The sequence below is a fragment of the Vigna umbellata genome, chromosome 3 (assembly GCF_029865625.1).
Source record: "Vigna umbellata cultivar VRB3 chromosome 3, Vumbellata_1.0, whole genome shotgun sequence".
Taxonomy (NCBI): Eukaryota; Viridiplantae; Streptophyta; class Magnoliopsida; order Fabales; family Fabaceae; genus Vigna; species Vigna umbellata.
This window is the reverse complement of record NC_142167.1, coordinates 5,975,831-5,998,098: the sequence shown is the minus strand read 5'-3', so window position 1 is coordinate 5,998,098 and position 22,268 is coordinate 5,975,831. Positions and strand designations below refer to the sequence as shown.

At 36.1% G+C, this 22,268-nt stretch overlaps 1 protein-coding gene across 1 annotated transcript; it reads left to right on the top strand.

The window, feature by feature from the left end:
• Nucleotides 1–319: 319 nt before the first annotated feature.
• Nucleotides 320–18,345, top strand: LOC148201490 (uncharacterized). Its single transcript, XM_088109767.1, has 7 exons — nucleotides 320–843; nucleotides 1,091–1,146; nucleotides 1,249–1,294; nucleotides 4,817–4,894; nucleotides 15,708–15,821; nucleotides 16,338–16,417; nucleotides 17,895–18,345. Exons 1-7 carry the CDS (start codon nucleotides 463–465, stop codon nucleotides 17,998–18,000), a joined length of 861 nt encoding a protein of 286 aa, XP_087965893.1. The 5' UTR covers nucleotides 320–462; the 3' UTR covers nucleotides 18,001–18,345.
• The last annotated feature ends 3,923 nt before the right edge of the window (nucleotides 18,346–22,268 follow it).

Genomic DNA, 22,268 nt, shown 5'->3' with positions numbered 1-22,268 from the left:
CTTTCAAATTATTTAAGGGTTATAAAAACAATTTAAAAAATTACTTTACTGTTTTGAATATATTTATCTAGTAATTAAAACAAATTCTTCTAAAGTTAAAGATTTTAATATTTTTTAATTTTTAAAAAGTATTCACTTCAAACTTTAAGAAAGCATTAACCTTTTTCAAATAATAATACTCGTCAGGTTATATACACTTTTTTTTTTCCATAACGAATCCCATCACATACCAAACTGAAACTCAGCTGTTATTAATTATTTTTCCTATTTTTTTTTTTACTTCACCGGACAATAATTAACAATTTCCTTTCCCTCCCTTTTTCCTCTCTCCAAATAAGAACCCAAACTTACGCCACAATCAAAAACAACTTCGCAGCTCCTTTTCCTCTCCACTCCCACCACTATTAAAAAGTTACCGTCGCCGCTGCGGTCGCCACCACCACCACCACCATCACTACCACCATGCCTCTCGACCCTGCCACCGCTTCAACCACTGCATCGCGGCCTGTGTCGCCTCTCCCTCAGCCGCACCAGCACTACCCTTCGCAGCAACAAACCCTTCCAATTCGCGCCCCAGCGAATCCTCTCTTGGCCAAACCCCACGACCCTCACTTCGCCTACCCGTTCGCGCCCAAAGGTGTTAGAGGCCTCGCTGCCGTCGACCACAGCGTCTCAGGTGGCGCGTTCGCGCCTCCGGCTATGGTGTACGGCGGCGTTGTTCGCGGTATGCACTTGGATTACCTCAGTCACGCCTTGCACATGGCCAGGCCACCGCCTCACGTGCCTTTTGGCCACGTGGGCAACGCTGCTGCCACACCCACTGCTTCGCCTCCCGTTAAAAAGGTTCCAAATCTGATGCCCCATTTGCGTTTTTTTTGAATTTTGTGAATGAGTGATATGTATTAGAGGGAATGAATGATGATTATGTTTTTTCCTTTTTGTTTTGAGCTTCTAGATTTTGTCCTAGTTCAATGATAGTAACATTTCGATTCGATTTAGTTTGGAATTGAATTGAATTTTGTAGAAATAGAATTATGGTGGGTTTCAAATTGTTCCTTTATTTTTGTTGTTGCTTTCCTTTTGGCTATAGGCTGCGTCTCGGTCTGCGGTTTCTGATATTAATGGCGGTAAAGATTCGAGTACCAGGTAAATTTATTTTCATTGACACGTGGTGTATACATGGTTGTGTTGTGTGATTTTTATTGGTTATGGAGCTGGAATTGATGATATATCTGATTGGTTTCTCAGGGAAAAAATCAGAGAGGATACCTACATTGTTGTTAGAGATCGAAAAGTGAGTCTCTTTTTCTCTTATTTTACATTCTTTGCAATGCAATTTTTTTACATTTTTTGTTTATGATGAATCATTGATTTGTTATTGTTAAATTAAATTCTGTTCGTGTGTGTTTATTAATTACATATTGAGAAATATAGGTGCTTGTTAATCTTCTTAGGAATATGCACAGTGGGCTTATCTTTTCCTTACTAACAGTATCATTTACATTACATCTCTAGCACATAATGTGTTTGGTAGTTATACGAGTCCTACGCCTATTCTGATTGTCTTGTTTTAATTTCTTTATGAATTAAAGTCGTCTTTGTAAACTTTTAGTCGTTGTGATGCAAGTATCCTTGGTCTTTGATCTGTTTGTTCCTTTGTTTTTCATTTCACTGTCAATTTTGTCCGTTAACTTGATATCATGGGCTGACTCTGATAGGAATCCAAACCCCTTCCCTAAGCCTTCACATGTTTACAGTTGAATGCCATAGGCAGCAACAAGAAAAAGAGCGAGTTAGTTGTAGAGAGAGAATAAGAGTGGTTTTGTTATATAAAGGGTGGAGGGAACAAAAGTGAAGGAGCTCAGAAAATGTGTAAGCAAATGGTTTGGAGCTACAGTCTTGTCCCTATGTTTGCATGCTTTTACACTTTTTATTATAGTATTTTTCTTAGGAACCAGCAAATACAAAAGAGAAAGAGAAGACATATTTTTATTGGACAGGATGAGAAGTACAAGAAATAGGAGAGCATTCTCTCCTCCCAGGTTTTCCCTTACCAAAGGATTTCTCCTTTCACAAAAATGCTCAATTTACGATCACCAAAATATGAATATCTCCTATCATTCTTCCTTTATTTATAGATAAGTAACCCCTCTAACGAACTAACCCATTAATATTCTAACTATTTTTATAGGCTTCTTCTCCTCCTTATATATAACGATTTTACAGCTATATAATACAGAAAATACATGATCTGATAGCATTTGCTATCAGACTCACTTTTGTTAGAGTTTTGTTTGGGATTATAACTTATTTAACATGAAGAGTTTATCAGGGAACCTGTGAAGGGAATAATAATTCTCAGTCAAAAATTTGGCTTGGACATTTCACAATAAGTGCAGTAGGTAGCCTCTGTGGTCCTATCAACCTTGTCTACCCTTGCATCCACCACAAGTATCCTAAGATGTGGGACTTTGCTAATGCTTTAATTGTATATGAGTGGAAGCCCATAGGTTTAGGTGGAGTAGCACTCAAAAGACTAATTGGATTGTCCATGTGGGAACCTCTTGGCTATTTAGAATTTCGTTAGGGACATGTCAAAGTTGTAGTGCATGAACAACAAAACAAGGGCCATATACAAGTTTTTCAATTTAAAATAATCTTGATTGATCTCAACCAATACAAACATTTTCAACACTTGTATTATAGCTCTGCATAAGCAACGAAATTGGTCATGTTGTCATCTAGTTTTCTAAGATGACTAATGCAGAACTGAGTCAAACAAATACTGAATACAATAAACAGGCAAATTGCAAGCCTTTTTCCAATAGGTGCAAGATGTTCAAAGTTTGGAGTGAACCAAAAATATCTAACATTTTTTATTAGTCAATGAAACCCATAAATGGTATTCAAAATTTCCCACTAACTTCAATATATTCAAAATTTTCCCACTAACTTCAATTATCTCATGGAATAGCTTCGACCACCCAATCATGTCGCCAAATCCACAACTTTTGACACTTCTTCGTTCGAGTATAGAGACAGGGGTCAATAATGTTTGTGATTAAGAATGGTCTAGTTTTTCAGTATCTTTTGTTCATGTGTGTTGAATATAGTGAAAACTATGTATGAGATTACTTTTCTTTGTGTTGAATGTACACATAGGGTACTCTATTTATAATAGAAGAGATATAGGCTAAACCCAAAATACAAATAAGGAATAATAACAAATTAACTAAAGATAAAAGATAAAGATAAGATATCTATATAAGATGTAATATATCTAACACTCTCCCTCAAGTTGGTGCACACAAATCGTATGTACCAAGCTTGTTACTAATATAATCAATAAAGACTCAGTGAAAATATCTGTTTCTACATTCGAGTGACACCAAATTGTTAATGATTTGCGAAGACAACATAGAAGACGAAATAAACCCAGAAGATTCCTCTGAGCAACAAATTTGAGAGGTTGCTCCATATAAATCTCTTCCTGCGAATCGCCGTTAATGAATGCATTGTTGACATCCAATTGATAAAGAGACCATTGTTGAAGAGCCACCATGCCTATAAATAAACTAACAAAAGCCATCTTTGCCATGGGAGAAAAAACATATATGGACGGGACAAACGCACCAGTGATAAAAGAGAGGTCATAACTTAAGAGACAACAGTGGAAGAAGCCATGGATGAACAGGAGAGAGAAATTCTAAAAACTATGGAGAATAATATTGGACAGTGGTGGATGTCGTGAGGGTCTGTGTCAAATATTCTACATCGACTAGAGATATGATAAAATTATAATATAAGTGAGTGCAAATCATCTTGTACCTTGAGTCTTTGGTTGTATATCCTTCATTACAGAATTCAATTTTGGACCTTTCGTGAATTAGTTAAAGATTGATTATTTGAATAATAATTTCCTACTATGGAAACAATGTAACCTTATCATCAAGGAAGAACATTGTAACATAACAATCATTCTCATCAATGTCACAAATGTCTTTTTGCATGAGAATCTAGAGGAAGAAATTTACAAGGAGGGAAAGGTGTGTAAATTAAAGAAGGCACTCTATGAATTGAAATAGTCTGCAAGAGCATGGCTTAACAGGTTTACTATTGTATGAAGACCAAGGTTTAAATACACAATTTATTTAGCATTCAACTTTAGAGGGAGTGTTACTGTACTAATTGTCTATGTAGGTGATATAATTGTAATAGGAAATAATTAGGTAAGAATGGAAGCCTTACATAAATGTTGGATAACAAAATTTGAAATTAAGGAGGTTGACAGATTAAAATTTTTCTTGGGAATTGAAACGACTCATTGACATCATGGTATTTCGTCTCCGAACAAAAGTATGTGCTGGATTTATTGGCTGAAATTGGTAAATTAGGATGTAAACCAATAGACACCTATTGAACAAAATCACAAACTTGGTGAATTAATTGAAGATGTAGCTGTGGATAGACAATCTTATCAAAGGCTGGTCGGGAAATTGATCTACTTGTCTCACACTAGGCCCGACATTTCCTATGTTGTTGGAGTTGTTAGTCAATTCATGCATAATCTAAAGGTGACTCTTGTCAGAACTGTTTATCGAATTCTATAGTACTTGAAAGGAGCTCTTGGAAAAGGAATTCTATTTACAAAGGGGTGTGAGATGACCTTAGAAACCAACATAGGTGTTGACTATGGAGGTTACGGTGCATAAATATGTAGTGTTGGTTATGGCAACTAGTTAGTACCTTGAGTTAATATCTTGGCTTTATTCCTGCAACATTTTTAAGATGTGATAATTATCTTATATTTTTATAGGTAAGAATAACGGAGGATGCTTCTCTATATGCACTTTGTAGATCATGGTTGCGAAATGGTGTAATTGAAGAAAGCCAGGTTTGAGTAATATATTTGTACTTCCTCTTTTTACAATTTGTAATCTGCTTCTGATTTCAAGCTTGTGATGATGACTGGAAATTGTTCTATTTTAATTCTGTTTTGATGTTAAAGAAATGAGGCTAATTGCATTTTATGTGTACTTTGATAATTTGCATATTCCACATCAAGTATTGCTGGACTTTTACTTTGAGTCAACTTCCATTTTATATAAGTTTGACTTGAAGATGAATATTTTTGGTTGTAACTTATTGCATATAAGTGATTCTGGCTAAAGTTATATGCTCTTTTGTTGAATTTGAATGAACTATATTGATTTTTAAAAGCTGAACAAAATAATTAATTGATATTAATTCTATGAAGATGCATGTATCTTCTATCATTTAGCATCTTTGGAATGATAAATGGTTGAAATCTTTTAAGTAGAAGCTTGTAGTTTCTTTTGACATTTTAATGATTTTCCTGTGGGTTGTGTATTGTTGAATATTGTTAGAATAATTATTAAGTCTACCTATGATTAGTATAGCAGGGCCTAAAGTAGGTAGTTGTGTGTTGGGTTATCTATAATGATTGTTCCTAGCAGTCTAGGACAATCTCTTCATCTTCCATCCATCTATTGTATCAGTTTTTATCTATATAAATAAGAGAATTGAGAAGGGTCTAACAAGCCCTTCAGAACTATTTTTCTCAGTTTTAGATCTCAAGTTGGTATCAGAGCAGGTTCATCCTGCCTGCTCTGGTTTCTGTCCTGGGTTGTCCACCAGTACTGTCACTGCTGTTTGCATCTGTCCAGTGCCGTTCGCCGTTATCCGCGGCTGTCTCGCCACTATCTGCAGCTGTCAACTGCATTTTGTTGTTCTTCAACTTGGTTGTCCGCCACCTCGCATCTGTCCGCTGCTGTCCACCGCCGTTCGCCGCCGTCTGCCGCCGGCCGCCGTCACTGTTTCGTCCGGCGACCACTGGATCTGGTTCGCCTCTTCACGCGACAGCCAACCCCACCGGTGGGTTCGCCTGATTCTCCTCCACGCTCCGCCATGCGCCGCCTCTTTGTGCGCTGCGAACAAGCGCGTGCTGTCCACGCGCCGCCCTCTGCTTACCGGAAAGTCGCCGCGCCACCTCCATAGTTGTCGCCCTCTGCTCCTGCGTCTGTTCTGCCCCTCAAAATATTACTTTGGCGTGTCCAGAAGCTCCCCTTTAAGAAAACCCTAAGAAACCCCCTAGGGTTTTCTGGTTCTTCACGGTTTTTCCTGGTTCTTCACGGTTTTTCTGGTTCCTTCTCCTCTTTTTATCAAAGAATGGTGTCTGGAAGTGCTCTTTCTTTCTCTGGAAGTCCCTCAATCACTTCCGAAAAGCTAAATGGAAAGAATTATCTATGTTGGTCTGCTGCTGTAGAAATGTGGTTCCTTGGTCAAGGACATTATGACCACCTCGAGCAGGATGGAAGCCAAGTACCTTCTGACAAAGCTGAACAATGGAAACAAGCTGATTTCCAATTGTGTGCCCTATTGTGGCAATCTGTGGAACCCCGACTTTTGATATCTCTTAGAGCCTTCAAGACATGTCACACTTTTTGGAAGAAAGCTCAAAGCATTTATGCTAATGATATTCAACGTCTCTATGATGCCGCAAACAAGCTCGCCTGTCTCAAAATGACAGACCATGATATGGTCTCATTCATGACTGAAGCCCAAGCAGCTGTGGAAGAATTGAGAATGTTCTTGGAAGTGGAATCTTCGGAAGATATCAAAAAGAAGCTTGACAAGTATTATATGGTGATGATCCTCCGTGCTTTGCATCCAGATTTGAGTCACATCAGAGATCAACTTCTGACAAGTCATGAGGTCCCTTCCTTGGAAGCCTTGACCACACGTCTTCTTCGTGTTCCCGTGTCTCAGTCTCAGGAAGCTCATGAAACAATGGAACCATCTGTCATGGTTGCCATGCGAGGAAGAGGAGGACGTGGCACTAGAGGAGGAGGACGTGGAGGTCGAGGACGTCCACAGTGCTCTTACTGTAAGAGGGTGGGTCACACCCAAGAAAACTGCTACTCCTTGCATGGCTTTCCTTCAAAAACCGCCAATATCTCTAAGGCTGAAACTTCCACTTCCAACTCCAAGTTCACTGAGGAAGAGTATCAAGAGTATCTGCGATTAAAGTCTAACAGTTTGGCGCCATCATCTCAGTCCCCAATTACATCCACAGCTTGCATTTCTCAATCCATGGAAGGTCTAAATTCATGGGTAATTGACTCGGGTGCTTCTGATCACATTTCTGGTAATACCTCATTGTTCTCAACCCTTTCCCTCCAAGAAAAACCCCATTTCATTACCCTTGCAAATGGCTCTAAAACTTGTTCAAAGGGAGTCGGTCATGTCTCCCTGTCTCCCTCTCTAACTCTGAAATTTGTTCTTTTTGTCCCTAACTGTCCATTCAATTTAATTTCCTTAAGTCAGTTAACCAAAATGTTACATTGTTCAATAACTTTCGATTCAAAATCTTTTGTTATACAGGAGCGTGGCTCGGGGAGACAGATTGGAGAAGGATATGAAGCTGGAGGTTTATACCATTTTGGATCTCGTCCACGGGTATCTTGTGTCGCAGCTCTTCCCCCTAAAGTGTTACATGATCGGTTTGGCCATCCTCACTTGTCGAAGTTAAAAAAGATGTGTCCTGAACTTAGTGGTCTTCAGACTTTAGAATGTGAGTCCTATCAACTAGGAAAACATGTTAGATCTGTCTTTCCAAAAAGGTCTCAATCAATGTGTACTTCTAGTTTCTCTATTATTCATTCTGATGTCTGGGGACCTAGTCGCGTCTCTTCTTTTGGTTTTAGGTATTTTGTTACTTTTATTGATGAGTATTCTAGATGTACTTGGGTTTATCTAATGAAAGATCGCTCTGAATTGTTACCCATTTTCACATCCTTTTTGAATGAAATCAAGAACCAATTTGGTCACGTAATTAAAGTCTTAAGAAGTGATAATGCTAAAGAGTATTTCTCATCAAATTTTTCTTCACTTCTTAGCTCCCATGGTATTTTGCATCAATCCACTTGTCCTCATACACCCCAGCAAAATGGTATAGCCGAAAGAAAAAATAGGCACTTGGTTGAAACGGCTCGTACCCTTTTGCTTGGTGCTAATATTCCTGTTCATCACTGGGGCGATGCCATCTTAACTGCATGTTTTCTTATTAATAGGATGCCCTCCTCCTCTCTCAATCATAAAGTTCCTTTCTCCATTCTCTTTCCCAATGATCCTCTCTTTCACACCTCTCCTCGAGTCTTTGGTTGTGTTTGTTTTGTTCACGACATGTCTCCGGGGCTCGACAAGCTCTCTGCTCGTGCGATCAAATGTGTCTTTTTGGGCTATTCTCGGCTTCAAAAAGGGTACCTGTGTTACTCTCCTGAAACCAAAAAGTACTACATGTCTGCCAATGTTACCTTCTTTGAACAGACACCTTTCTTCTCTCCCTCTGTTCAAGATGTTCATATCCTCCACCAGGTCCTTCCTCTTCCAGTGGTTGCGTCTAATATCTCCAATGCCTCAGTCAATCCAAGTCATGCCCAAGGTCCTCCTGAACCTTCCTCTCCACATACTGATATCCTTCGACACAGTACCCTGGTGAGTAATCCTCTTCCAGAAAATGGTGGATCTCCTCCTTCAGATTCTTCTCCGTCACCATCTCCTGTCACGTCTCCTGGTGAAGATGATTCTGCTTGGCCCATTGCTCTCAGAAAAGGTACTCGTTCCACTCGAAACCCTCATCCCATTTATAATTTTCTTAGTTATCACAGAGTGTCGCCCTCCTTTTATTCCCTTTTATCCTCAGTATCTCCTGTGGTTATTCCTAAAAATGTGAAAGAAGCACTTGATCATCCTGGATGGCGACAAGCCATGATTGAAGAAATGCAGGCTCTTGACCGCAGTCACACTTGGGAGCTTGTGCTACTTCCCCCGGGCAAAAAGGCTGTTGGTTGTCGATGGGTATATGCAATTAAAGTCGGACCTAATGGTAACATTGATAGGCTCAAAGCCCGACTGGTTGCAAAAGGGTACACTCAGGTTTATGGTCTTGATTATTGTGACACCTTTTCTCCCGTGGCAAAGATGACTACCATTCGATTGTTCTTTGCAATGGCAGCCATTCGTCATTGGCCACTTCATCAGTTGGATATCAAAAATGCCTTTCTCCATGGTGATCTTGAGGAAGAAGTTTATATGGAGAAACCTCCAGGGTTTGTTGCTCAGGGGGAGTCTGGTATGGTTTGTAAATTGAACCGATCTCTATATGGGCTCAAGCAATCACCACGTGCTTGGTTTGGAAAGTTTAGCTCCATTGTTCAAAAATTTGGGCTAAAACGTAGTGAAGCAGATCATTCAGTCTTTTATTATCATTCGTCTCCCGGGAAATGTGTTTACTTGATAGTATATGTTGATGATATAGTTATTACAGGAAATGATACTGCTGGAATATCTCAGTTGAAGGAGTACTTGTGTAGACATTTCCAAACCAAGGATCTTGGGAGCCTCAAATACTTCCTAGGCATTGAAGTAGCTCAGTCAAAAGATGGAGTTGTAATCTCCCAAAGGAAGTATGCTCTGGATATTTTGCAAGAAACAGGCATGATTGATTGTAGACCTGTTGATAGCCCTATGGATCCAAATCAAAAATTAACAACAGAAGAAGGTGAATTATTCCCCGACCCGGAGAGATATAGGAGGCTAGTTGGAAAACTAATCTATCTCACTATTATAAGGCCGGATCTATCTTTTGCAGTTGGAGTGGTTAGCCAGTTTATGCAAGCTCCATGTGTTGGCCATTGGAATGCTATCATTCGCATTCTAAGGTATGTGAAAAAGGCTCCCGGGCAAGGGCTCTTATATGAAGAAAAAGGAAGTCTTCAGGTATCAGGATATTGTGATGCTGATTGGGCAGGTTCTCCTATTGATAGACGATCTACTACTGGATATTGTGTTTTCCTTGGAGGAAACATTATCTCATGGAAAAGTAAGAAACAAAATGTAGTGGCTCGATCAACAACTGAGGCTGAATATAGGGCAATGGCTTCATTAACATGTGAACTTATATGAGTGAAGCAGTTCCTTCAGGAGCTTAACTTCTGTGACATCCAGAGTATGAAGATGTATTGTGATAACCAAGCTGCTCTTCACATTGCATCAAATCCAGTGTTTCACGAGAGAACCAAACATATAGAAATTGATTGTCATTTTGTTCGGGAAAAATTATTGTCAAAAGAAATTTGTACTGAGTTTGTTGGATCAAATGACCAACTCGCAGATGTGTTGACTAAGTCGTTAAGGGGACCTCAGATTGAGTTTATTTGTTCCAAGCTTGGTACATACAATTTGTATGCTCCAGTTTGAGGGGGAGTGTTAGAATAATTATTAAGTCTACCTATGATTAGTATAGCAGGGCCTAAAGTAGGTAGTTGTGTGTTGGGTTATCTATAATGATTGTTCCTAGCAGTCTAGGACAATCTCTTCATCTTCCATCCATCTATTGTATCAGTTTTTATCTATATAAATAAGAGAATTGAGAAGGGTCTAACAAGCCCTTCAGAACTATTTTTCTCAGTTTTAGATCTCAAGTAATATCAAAGAGTAAGAGAGCAAGAATGGAACTGAATTTAACTAATGTAATGAATTATTACACCCATCTTTAAAAGTAGAGAGTCTACTATATATACATAAACTATCAAACAAAGATTCAGTAGACTATCTGAACTCAGACTGAGGAGGGCCCAAGGCTCAATAGAGAAAGTAGACAGATATATTATAGTAAAGAATATCTAACTTAAATACCTCCCACAATCTCTGGAGGAGTGTGAGAGACATCGGGATCACTCACACTGAGCTTGGTCCTTAACACAAGAAACCTATCGGGGGAGAGGATACTATTGATAGTGTAAGCACACTAATGTTCTGTAGGGATATGTAGTAGTTGAATTTGTTTGCTAATGTGTATTTTCTCGAACAAAGAAAGGTCACACTCCATGTGTTTGGCGTGAGCATGCAAAGCAGGATTATGAGCAAGAGCTACAGTGTTTGTTGACATTGTTCTAGTAGATGCTGGGAATTGAATATTGGACAAGTATTGAGAGAAGGATTTGGATCCAAATGTTTTCAGCGGTAACAAGAACAATACTTCTGTTCTGGATTGGGCAACGGCAATTTGCTTTTTGGATCACCATCCCAGAAAGGTTCAAGACTTCAAGTTGAATCCTTGTCATTACAGGGAGAGAAAAAACAAGATATATTACAGTTACGAGTAGTTAGTTAACACCCCACTAACAACTTAAGTAAAAGGAAACTTTACTTGAATTATCTACAACACTCCCCCCTTAACTCATATTGGCAATAATTTGCACTTCTATTATCAATGATTGTAAATACATTCTTATATGTACTTTCATTGTTATTGAATGACTTCATTATTGTTTCCTTGACTTTATCCATTGCTTCATATATATAGCCATAGTTGCTTTTCTTTCTCTACTCACTAAACAAAGTACATGAACAAGAGTAACCATTAGTTTGAGCGTAAATATGACATGATTCCAAAGTGAAGTCATAAGAACAATTTTTGTAGCTTCCCTCCCCTTGGCTTCGTTAGAGTAACCATGTACTTTGCCTGCTCACACACCTCATAATGAAGACTATGTAGATTTAAATCCTTGAAAAAGGAAGGAACCAATAGCTTTATGACATGAAATGAAGGATGTTCTAGACGACAATGAAACATTTGAAGTTTTTCTATGTTGCTAATGGTGGATTCAAACAAAAGATTGACTCTTAATAATCTTCCATGTAATAAAGGCTATTCCATTCTCTAGCATGTCCAATCATTCTTCCCTATTTTTTATCCTTCAATATACAAGAGTTGCTATAAAAAACCACATTACATAAGAGATCCTTTATGAGTTTTTGTATACATATCAGATTTGTGAACAATTTAGGAACATGCAAAACAGTTTTTAGAACCACGGTTGGGTTTATTTGGACATCTCCTAGACCAACTACAATCATCATGTTTCCGTCATCAATGGAAATTTTCTTGTTGCTAAGAGAGGGGGAAAATGTGGAAAATTATTCAGGGAGGGGCACCAAGGGAAATTTAGAATATGTCAATGAATACATTGGGTTTTCCATTTCAGTTAGGAAGGACCTTACTCTTTCTAGCTTCTCATGGTTGAGTTAGATAGGTCCTCCTTGATTTTAAGGAACAACGTGGGGAACACTATGTAATTCTCCTGTATTGTGGCGCTTGTCTCCATTTTCTATTTCAACCCTTACAATTATGTGCAAATAAGGCATAAAGAAATAAATTGATAAGTGAACTACACAAAGACCCAAAAACAATGGAGGTATGAGATTGTGCAGTAACAAAGGCTGATTAGACACACAAAGAAAATGCAACAACGAATGTTGCAATTAGGTTTTCAGCAATAAAGGCTACAATAAGGTTTGCAACAATGAAAGTTGCAATTAGGTTTACACAAGAATAAAGGATGAAATTAAATCTCATATACATATTCATACATATATATATATATATATATATATATATATATATATATATATATATATATATATATATATATATATATATATATATATATTAGGAAACAAGCACAACGTATTCTAGGAAACAAATCCCTTAGATTGTGGGATTCATACGTCTGTAATGAAACCAAGATACAACCAATTTACAAAATTGAACCAATAGGAATAAAATCCAAAACTTTCTAAAATATCTTGACAGAATAAAAACTTCCTAAAATATCTCAACAAGTAAATATACAATATTTACACCATATTTCAACACTAGGGTAACCTAGACACAATCTAATCATGATAAATAGGTAATCCTAGACACAATATAATCATGATAAATAGGGTAATCCTAGACACAATAATCATGATAAATAGGGTAACTCTTAACACAATATAATCATGATAAATAGGGTAACCTTGACATAATATAATGATGATAAAATAGGATAAATATCCTAACAGTTTGAGACAATGTTTGATGTTTAAGGCCCAAGGAGCATAGTTGCTACCATCAAATTTGTAGATAGCAAGGAGGCATAGTTGGTGAAAATAGACATATTAGGTTTCTGTGTTAAATAGTGAGAAAATTAGTAAAACATAGAATAACTAGTTAGACACGAAATAGCCAACTAAATAGGGTTGGAATGGAGGAAGGATCATTGATCCAAAACCGACACAATAGGGCCGGTTTGATCTCAAAATGGGAGTGAAAAGTCAGGACTATGGTTCAGGTGTTTAGTCCAATGGAGTAGTGATTATCAGGGTTGGTCATTCCACAAGGTGTTAGGAACCAATAATTGAAAAGTGAAAGAAAAGAAAGGTTTTTTATTAAATACAAACACATGAGAGCACTCTCTCCTTCAAGTGTTTCCCCTTCACAAAGAGCTAAAGCTCAATCTACAAAATTCACCTCCTCCTTTCCTATTTATATCTGACTAACATCTCAAGTAACCGACTCTAACTATCTTAACTAATTTCTCTTCTCCATGTGTCCTAACATTACACTCCCAAAATCAACCTTGTCCTCAAGGTTGGAATAGTGGAAGCTTGATTCCATGACTCATCGTCATCAATGTGTTATCTACCCTTACTGATGGCATTGTGATACTATCTTATCACATAGGAAGGGACCTCACTAGCTATTGCTTGTAAATACAGGTCTAGAGGCTTGGGTGGTGGTGATGATAGTGGTTTTTGTATAACAGACTTTGAACCCAGTAAGTTGGAATTCCAAAATTCCAATGTTGATGTTCCAATCATTATCATATCTAAGTTCAACAATGAATTCTTTTTCACATCATGTAAAAATGATTTTGGGGAAGAATGTTGCTTGGGGGCATCTCCACCTTCAACTCATTGTTTAATTGTGTAATTGGGTTATCAAGAAATTGACCTTCACAGCCTATAATTTACACTCTTTATTGATGTATCCCCTTCTTCCTCCATCATATTTTTTTTTCTATTACAAATCTCACTTATTTTTTGGTTTTTTCTTCACTATGGAGGGTGTGATTCTTCGTTGGTGATCCTTCTCCCACATTTAGAGCAATATCTATAACTCTAATCAAGTCCTTTGGATCCTATAGTGGAATCTAATTTTGAATGTTAGATTGCAACCTTGCAAAGAAATATCCCTGCAATTGATCTTCTGTTTGATTTGCCCATGACACCAACTGTTAGGACATGGAAGGTTTATGAGAGGAGAAAGGTGAGGAAGAGTACTTAACTGCTAAACAGTTAAGTGGGGCGGGAAAAGGGTCTTTATAAAAGGATTTCTTTTATTGTTTTCAGTTAGACAGTTTTTTACTTTGAGTTGTAGATCGGTTCAGACCTGGTGAAGGAGGTTAAGCTCCTGGTTTTCCTAGTTGTATTCTTGATTCTTTGATGTGAATACAGCCGATTCATTACCATTTCTTGTTGTGAGTTTTACTGAAGTGTGCGAGTGAGGTAGAAAGTTAGGATTCTTACCTAGATTCCTAACACCAACCTTGAGGAGTCATTGCCTTCAAATATGGGCAACTTCGTTGTTTTATTAACCCAAGGCCTCAACAATTCTTCTCCCTCCTCATCTTATCTACTACTATGTAGATTCCTTTCTTCCTTCTTCTCTTCATCATTAATCTTTCTTCCTTCTTCTCTTCATCATTAACTAAGTGCTCTCCTCCTTTAGAGAGTTTCTTGCTTCTCTTGATTTCTTGTAACATCTCTTTGATCTCTTTCTTTCCTTTTGTAATATCTTGAAGAAGTTCCTCAATCTCATACATGTCCCGTATGGTATCTTTAATCTTTAATAATAGACAAATCTATCTTCATCTTTGCAATCACTCTTCCTTGCTCGCTGGCTAATCTATCCAAAGAACACACTCTAGTTTCCATAATTCCCCATTCTTCGGAACCAAGAATTGAAAAGAGAAAGAAAAGAAAGGTTTTTTATTGAATAGACTGAAAAGAACAAAAGCAGGATAGCACTCTCTCCTTTGAGGGTTTCCGTTCACAAAGAGCTAATGCTTAATCTACAAAATTCACCTCGTCCTCCTCTCCTTTCCTATTTATATCTAACTAACACCTTAAGTAACTGACTCTAACTATCTTAACTAATTTCTCTTCTCCACGTGTCCTAACACAAGGTGATGATCCCGTTGGTTTTTATTGACAAGAAAAGGCTCATTGAAAAGTTGTTGCAGTGAACAAAGACGCAAGTGGTTATGAACAATTACATTTATGGTGAATAACAATGAAATTAGACAAGGAGAAAACAAAAAATCATGGTTAATTTTTTGGCTTCGTTTTAACTTATGGGCGATGGGCCATAGGGAAAGCACAAATTAGGCTCTGTTTCTTGTTGCACTCTTGATGCCATATTGAGAAGAGAGAAACGGAGAATGCATATCCTTGTGTTTAGACTACAACAAAGCTAATTAATTTACAGAGGAGAGAACATAAGTACAGACTATTCAATTATCATAGTTTAGTCTAATAACATAAATATGGAATTAATCTAGTTGATCCTATATCATCAATTGATTCTAATATCATCAATTACTAAAACTTTAAGATTCTAACATATTCACAAGATTCTAACAGGGGGATGACTTATATGCTAACCCTGTGGTTTTAAAATTGGTTCCAATGTGCAGGAATTTACTATAATGACTTACTTTTGGAGGATGAATATTTTATGCATCTATGTATTTCGATGTGTTATTTATTTATCACATGTTTCATTGTATTGGCAGCCACAACAAAAAGATCTAATTAAGGCACTTCCTAAACCATTGCCTGCATATATGGTGGCTGGTTATATGTCAAACAAGAAAGAAGATGAAAAAAACGAAGATGAGCAGGAAGAGGTTAGATTTTCTTCTAGTTATCTTCCTATTTTAAACCAATCAAACTTGTGAAACTGAAATCCTTACTTTCATACAATATAATGTTTCTATTGACATTTTTTTTCTTTTAGTTCAAGATTTCCACCCCATTAATCATATCGTATGTTAGGCCCACTTCTACTAATAGGCCCATTATGGTTGAACAACCAAGTCTAGAGAATATTCAAGAGGAAGTAGAAAATGATACAAGACCCCAATGAATTCGAAGGAAACCCATTTACCTCGAGGATTATGTAACCGAATGATTATGTGACAGCTGTAGGAATTGGTTAGGCAGTAGGGAGCATGTCTAACAAACTTTATTCTTTTTCTTACATTGTATGCATGGTGCAATAAAGGCACGGCTAATGATTGAGAAAGGGGATGACTAATGACATTTGCAAAATTCCTCTGTGATATTCTCCTTCCTTTCTGATTATTCCTTTATGTTTTCTGAGCTAATCTTTCATCATATGTTTTTCCCATTGTTGCTTTCAGAATGAACAATCTGTTGAGAACTTATCACCACAAGATTTATTAAAGAGACACATTAAACGGGCCAAAAAGGTTAAATTGCGGTATGCTTTACTTCTAGCCTTCCTTTCACCTTTTGGTTTATGCTTTCATCATCTGTGTTTTGTGGTAAGAACATTACATGTCTAGTTGATGATGCATTATAAACTGTAGCATACTATTGAATATTGTAGATTTGTGGTAATACGCTTTTTGTGAATTTGTGAATCCATCCATGACATGTGGTCGAACATTGAAAGACTAAGTTGACCACAAGGCTGTAAAATTGTGATATTACTCATAAGATTGTTGGATCCTATGAGTTCAGGGTGGCTTCCAATGCTTTATTTAGCATAGGATAACAAAATTTCTGTTCTATTTTATTTCCTAGTCACTCACTCCACCTCTTATCCCCTCAAGTGTTTGGGTCTTCATGCTATGTTCAAGTCCTTACTCGTGGCCTTGACATGTTATCTACTTGGTCTCTCAAATGTGTCCTTTTAGGTTTCTCTCGGTCTTAGGAAGTGAATAAGTGTCTCTCACCTTCCTTTTGTCGCAATGTGATCTCAATTGATGTTACATTTGAGTCTTCTCTCTATTTTATGCCTACTTTTCTTTGCTGTGCGAGTGCAACTACCACCATCACCATCTTTCTTGCCTTTGATACAACAGATGTGTCCGAGGTACCACTAGATACACCATCGCGGCTTTGAATATAACATTAGCAGCATCTTCACCCTCCAGCTGGGTCACCTACTAACTCTTCCCCAGTGCCAACTTCTTTGTCTCCTTGGCTTCTAAATTTTGAGTCTGATCTTCCCATTGTTTGTAAAGTTACACACTTCACCCATAATCCTTCGCCTCGTTATATTGCTAATAGCTATCATGGAATGTCTCCATCCCAACAGACTTCACTTGGCTTTCTTCTATTTCTTCAATGTCAATTCCTAAAATTGTAGGTGATGCTTTAGTCCATCCTAGCCAGAGGAAAGCTATGATTCGTGAAGCGCGCACTCTTCAGAATAGTGAAAACAGTACTAATGATATATCCTGTCCTCTCAGTTCTCTAGATTGAAATTGCTTATGGCTCTATATAAATTGACATAACCACTAGCTCGGCCAGTCTAGAAACTGACGAGTCATTTACTCACTTTACATGACACGCATTCAACTACACTGTCAATGATCTTTTGGTCTTATCCAATCAGCTGTTTAACCACAGTCCAAAGACTCTACCACCCATCCAATGGCCTGCCCCATTTGAATATGTAGAAATGGTAAAACAAAGTGGAAAACTTTGGAAGATGAAATTTAATAACCATTTTGCGCATTGGATAGTGTTGAACCCAGATTTCTTAAATAATGTTAACCTCGAGACCAATGTATACTTTTAATACATATGTTATAATTGACTTTATTAAAATACATTGGTTATACGGGTCAACCAATAATACATGTATTGTATTTTTTGAGATATACCATATGATTTAGGATGAAATAAACATATTAACAATGTTATTACTTTCCTTTTTCGGCACATAGATTAAGGGAAGAACGGTTACACCGTATCACGAAGTACAGAAGTAGGCTTAGGCTTTTGCTTCCTGCAACTGAACAGTGTAGAAGTGACACGGCTGCTGGGAACTGACCTTGCTGACTATATAGACATCAAGGCTATTGCAGGACTCTAACAGGCCGAACTTGATTCAATATTGTATTTGTGGTTCACTGAAAACGTATTCCTTACAGTAGCAAATGTATAAAACTAATTGAAAATGGACAGATTTTTCAGCTTTTCCACACAATTTCTACATTGGTTGGTCTTTGACCAGGAAATTTGCAATAGTTAGAGAGGTTGAATGAATAGCGATGACTCAGAAGTCACTGTCTGCTTAAACCACTGTTTATTCTTGTGGGCTGATAGGATGATCAACCTAGTATGACTTATCTGTATCTCCTACGAAGATTATAATGTATTTTATTTCGGGGATCATGCATTTGGATTAGCTTGTTTTTGAAGAAAAATAGTTTTAATAGCATACTTGATGATATTTTTTAATTAGAAAAGCAGTCGTCTTGAAATTAACCGGTTGCCAGATATATGTAATATACGCATTTAGTGCCTCGCTCGAATCTTTTTATTTATTTATTTATTGAAATGACACAAACAGAAGGTATTGCTCAAGTGACCTTAGTTTTGGAACTTTAAAATATAGGTTATTTCTCCCTCCCCTCGTATGCTTTCTTCATGCACATCCAAGGTGTTGGAAGAATCTAAAATACCTATGCTTTAGAATTCAGATTGTGGAATTGGGAAAATGTTCTAGATTGTGTAATTAAAAAATGTTTTTGGATCAAAAAATATATTATTAATTGCGTAATCAATTATTGTGTTAAGCTTAGAAGAAAATAGGTTTAAAATGTTATGTTCTTTTGATGAAAAATTCTCATTTAAATGATAATGTAATAATATAATCTGTAAAATATCATAATTAATATGTTATTTAAATTATACATTTAAATTATCTAATAATAACACAATCATATTACAATCATAAACAAATTTGTATTAATAACAGATAATATTTTACCAATAAATTTTAAATATATAGTCAAATTGAATTTATCAATATTCTAAAATATATAGATTAAGAAATGTATTCTTGATTTTTGAATTACACAATTTATACTACATTTTTATATTGATTAATTTAAAAATGCATATTAAATTGTACAAATTAAAATATATTTTTGAATTATGTAATTTAAAAATGTATTGTCCGAAATATATATTTTGAATTACATCATTTGAAAATATATTTTAGATTGTAATTTTTTTTTTGAATTTTACAATCTTGAATGTAAGAACCTAGAATAATGAGTAGATAGGTGTATTAAAATAGTGAGACCGATTATTTTATTTTAAAATAATTTTATAATATAAATAAATTTTTTTTTAAACCGTTTCATTACTTTAAGAACACTCCATCTCTCTAAAACACTATTCCTTACCATTTTTCTGCTTTCTCTCTAGATCTTCTCTCATTTGAGCTGTCGGTTTGATGATCAGGAGGTGCCTAGACGATCCTGACGTCAAGGACAACAATGTAGACCGATCAATTTCTTGATTTGAGTCGGTATGTCGTTTTCCATTTTTCTCTGTATGTTTCTAACCTTGATCATGCAACAATTGCTGCTTGCATGTGTTTGGGTGCTTTCTTCTTCAATTTCTAGCTCAATTTAGGTTTTAAGAGTTGTTTTCTATCGCCAATCGGTGATTTGTAGGTGGTCCTAGAAATTCCTTGCGTTGCAAGCAAGCTGTCAGGGTTTTGGTAGAGCTGTCCAGAATTATTCAAGGTAAGGGAAGCTAGATGTCTGTTTTTGATTAGTGTTAACAATATTTTTGATCTCCAGAAACGAAACCAAAAATTTGTTGATGGATCGGCAAGTGTACTGAATCGCACAAGTAATATAAAATGGTAAGACCAAGTATCGTATCCGTGAAGACACGCGACACTAAACAGTTGTGTGATAACTGAATTAATTAAGACTTAAATAAAACGAGATTGTTGGTTTCAAATGCAAAGACATAAAATTAAATATGAATGCAAATTGATCAATAGTAGAGTAACACAAAGATGAACGGAGGTTGTTTATAAAATGAGATGAGTATGTTGTCAGGGTTTGATTTCACCAAGTTTACTCTCATGTAAGAATTCTTCTTTTTACATTAATATTAACGTCACTCACTAAATTACTTGGAACCCGATCCATCGGCGCAATAAGCCTGCCTTAATTCCTAGTTCGTGCAATTCCTAGCGTTCCTAGAAAATTAAGTATGAAGATCAAGAGCTTAAGACGACCAAATACTCATACCCTCATCCCTGAGAAATATTACCCTTGGGAGAATTCAACAAGAACCTGAATTGTAAGGAACCTCCCGACACTCATGTAATTCATAAATCTTGCTACTAAATGAGTTAAATAGAGCAAGCATTGAAATAGATGAATTCCCTTATAATTAATGAAAAAGCATATAAATTAAGAATCAATTCAAATACATGAAAGTTCGCAAGGTTACATCATTCCCCAACAACAAATAGAGTTTAGTTCCCCATAGACATGGAGAAACTATATGAATAATGGAAAAACATGAGATAGTGAAACCCTAAGAGTAGAAGAGGAAGCTCCCGCCTCCAGATCCGCCTTTAGAGAGTAGAATAGTGTGCTGTTGTGGTTTTCCAGCCAAAGATACTAAACCTAGAGTGTCTGGGTCCTTTAAATAAAGTTGGAAAAAGAGTAGAAACAGGACCCGGTCCAAAAGAGTCGAAACAGAGCAAAAACTAGGCCGAATCTGCGACGCGCGATGCTTAGGCGCCCCATTTAGGGCGCTCGGGCGGTGGATGTAATGTCCCAGCAACTTACAGGGAATATTGAACGGTGTTAGTTTTGGAGGACCAAAAATTAAATTTTCCTTAAGGAGGATGACTAAAATGTACCTTACTTTGAAAGAGGGACTAAAAACAAATTCACTTGATAGTTAGTTTAGGGACTAAAAACATATTTAACCCTAAGTAAAAAAAGTTGCATTCTAACTATTAATTTAATAATTGATATGATAGTTAAAATGTTTGAAGTTGATTTTCAATTAAACAATTGTGTATGAAAAATTTATTATTTTAAAAAATACTTCAAAAAGTAAATAACCTCTTTCTTGTAATCAAGAATACCTAATAAACTTAATGGAAAAAAAGAAAAAATAGATAAATTTTATAATAAATTTATATTATGTGTTTTGACATTTTAGTTAGATTCACCGAAATAAATAAATTTATTCATAAGTTAAAATTAATTTTAATACAAATTATAAAATAAAAAATTAAAAACCACTTAAGATTTTTTTTTAGTTTATTTGTAAATTAATTTGATAATTTATTTTTGTCACTTAAAAGTACTTTCATACCAAATATGAAAACTAATTTCATTTGACATCTAACCGAAACACAATGAATGAATTAATTTGGGGAAAAGAAAAGAAAATGTTGGTCGGTGAAAAGTGTGTAAGCAATAATGAATGAATAGTAGCAAAGTAAAAGTGCTTCTGTTGTAGAAGCGTAATCAACTTCTCTCTTTCAAGTAAATGCAACATTAGCAAAACCCATTTTCTTTTCTCCACAATATTCAAACCAAAGATTATGCTCTTAACACACACATTCATCCTAAACTCCTTTCATTCTATCCAACAATACCTCCTAATTTGGGAAGTCTAAAGAAAACTTCCTTTTTATTTATTAATAAAACTATCTATATCAAAATATATCTAATTTTAAAAGACTTAAAATAAACTTAAGAATAAAGTATTTTTCCTAGTAATTATTAATTAAATTTGATTATCAAACATAATTTTATAATTAATTTAACATAAATATATAAGTGCTAATTATTTTTTTGAATTTGTTTTGAGACCTATAAAACAAAAAATTTACTTACTCCACTCATGTCTTCATTCGTGCTCGTAAAAGTGAATTGACTTTTTGTGGTTGCAAATACAAAGAGTTACACAAACCAAACACGTCTCAACCTCAAACTTTTCGAGGGTCAAACATCTCCTTTTTACATGTTGAAGTCGTTGTCGTTTCGAATGTGGAGTCTGAATTGGGCTTCCTTTTTGCAGCCATAAAAGGGTCAACTTGTGGATTGGACATAAACAAAACAAAAGCCCACTTATGTCCTCATGTTTACCTCAAATCAATGACTAAGATTCACCAATTTCTCCACCTTACCATGCTTAGTCAACGATGTTTTGTGCTGTGTTCTTTCTTTTTTTTCCTCTAATAATTTTGGGTTCAATTTTCCAACAACGTATATGAAAAGTGACGTAAGAAAATTTTTGGTACAAGAAATATGATCCTTTGT

What these genes read in the sequence shown, in the direction of transcription:
- LOC148201490 (XM_088109767.1), top strand. Translation starts at nt 463, where the DNA reads ATGCCTCTCGACCCTGCCACCGCTTCAACCACTGCATCGCGGCCTGTG. An exon ending in TTGTTGTTAGAGATCGAAAA is followed by an intron (nt 1,295 to 4,816) that starts GTGAGTCTCTTT and finishes ATATTTTTATAG; the next exon opens with GTAAGAATAACGGAGGATGC. An exon ending in GTGTAATTGAAGAAAGCCAG is followed by an intron (nt 4,895 to 15,707) that starts GTTTGAGTAATA and finishes TTGTATTGGCAG; the next exon opens with CCACAACAAAAAGATCTAAT.